This window comes from Mandrillus leucophaeus, unplaced genomic scaffold (genome assembly GCF_000951045.1).
Source record: "Mandrillus leucophaeus isolate KB7577 unplaced genomic scaffold, Mleu.le_1.0 Scaffold392, whole genome shotgun sequence".
NCBI lineage: Eukaryota > Metazoa > Chordata > Mammalia > Primates > Cercopithecidae > Mandrillus > Mandrillus leucophaeus.
The window spans coordinates 915,619-917,352 of record NW_012104165.1 but is presented as its reverse complement, the minus strand read 5'-3'; the positions used below and the strand labels follow the sequence as shown (position 1 = coordinate 917,352).

Here is a 1,734-nt window from a genome sequence, read left to right as displayed (position 1 = left end):
TTCCAGATCTTTTGATATCACCAATTACACATCCATCATTTTCATGATCATAACGAGTGACTGAGCCTCACCAAAAAAAAAAAAAAAAAAAAAAAGCTTTACTCACTGGATTTCATTTATGAATTTAAACTTATAAAGCTCTTTCAATAAATCAAGTATCCAATGCCAGATGAATGGATACAGAAAATGGGGCATATATACAGTGGAATACTACTCAGCCTTAAAAAAATGAATCTTGTCATTTCTTACAACATTATGCTAAGTAAAACAAACCAGGCACAGAAAAACAAAAACAGCATGATGTCACTTACATGAGGAGTCTAAAAATGTTGAACTCAGTAAAATGGTCCCTGCCAGAGAATGAGGATGGAGGTATAATGGGACTCAAGAGATATAAATTCTTGAGATCTATTTTAAAGCATGGTGACAATAGTTAATGTACTTTATACTTGAAAATTCCTGATAGTAAGCTTTAAATGTTCTCACCAGAAAGTGAGATGGATGTTAAGCTCGATGTAATCATTCCACAATGAATGTATGTCAGATCAGATTGTACATGTTGTAATTTGTCATACGTTAATGAAAGTGGAGAAAAGTAAAAAATTCTCTTATAATCTCTTAAGAGGCCGCGGCGGGCGGATCACGAGGTCAGGAGATAGAGACCATCCTGGCCAACATGGTGAAACATCATCTCGACTAAAAACACAAAAACTAGCTGGGTGTGGTGGCGCATACCTGTAATCCCAGCTACTCGGCAGGCTGAGGCAGAATTGCTTGCACCCAGGAGGCGGAGGTTGCAGTGAGCGGAGATCGCGCCACTGCACTCCAACTCGCTGACAAAAATAAAAATAAAAAAAAAACACTTGCGGATTTAGGGGTTTTTCAAAAACGATTTCCGATGATCATTGTCAAGCTCACTACAGGGACTACAAGAGTTACTGGTACTGCACATTCCCGATTACGTAAACAAGCTTATAAATTCTGAGCAAATTTAGACTGCATTACAACTCGTAATTAGTTCTACCAACGGTGACCGCGGGTGAATGACCATGTGTGCCGCTGTCTTCAGAAAACTGCTCGCCCCAAAACTGACTTAGAAGCAAGCAAAATTCCAGCCCTACCAAATCCAGTGTTACCACTCCTCAGCTGAGAAAGTAGGGGGGCCCTGAAAAGGGCCTTTTATTGATAGAAAATGACGACGCTCAGCCACCGAAACCGTAGAGGGTGCGACCCTGGCGCTTCAGCGCGTAAACCACATCCATGGCGGTGACCGTCTTGCGCTTGGCGTGCTCCGTGTAGGTCACAGCGTCCCGGATCACGTTCTCCAGGAAGACTTTCAGCACCCCACGGGTCTCCTCGTAGATGAGGCCAGAGATGCGCTTCACGCCGCCGCGGCGAGCAAGGCGCCGGATGGCCGGCTTGGTGATGCCCTGGATGTTGTCACGCAGCACCTTGCGGTGGCGCTTAGCGCCGCCTTTGCCAAGACCCTTCCCGCCTTTGCCGCGGCCAGACATGATGAGCAAGACGAGTCGTACACAACGCCTTGTGAGGACTCTGGCCTGAGGCAGCGCCTTTATAAGACAGTTGGCGGACCGAACTGAGAACCTGAAAGAAGTCGGCGGGAAGTCCCGCCCCGGTGGGGGAGGGGAAATCGAAAGGGCCAAACCGAAATAGGGAAAAAAGGCGAGCTTCTTGTTTCCGTGTTCCGAATTTTGTAATGTGCAACCTGTTTTG

General features: G+C 45.8%; 1 protein-coding gene across 1 annotated transcript in view; it reads right to left on the bottom strand.

Moving 5' to 3' along the window:
* Window positions 1-1,161: 1,161 nt before the first annotated feature.
* The window catches only part of LOC105547589 (histone H4), a 7,440-nt gene continuing 6,867 nt past the window's right edge, over window positions 1,162-1,734 (bottom strand). The window contains exon 2 of the mRNA XM_011991245.1: window positions 1,162-1,514. Coding sequence (XP_011846635.1) covers window positions 1,203-1,514 — 312 coding nt within the window. The 3' untranslated portion in view covers window positions 1,162-1,202. The remainder of the gene's footprint in view (window positions 1,515-1,734) is intronic.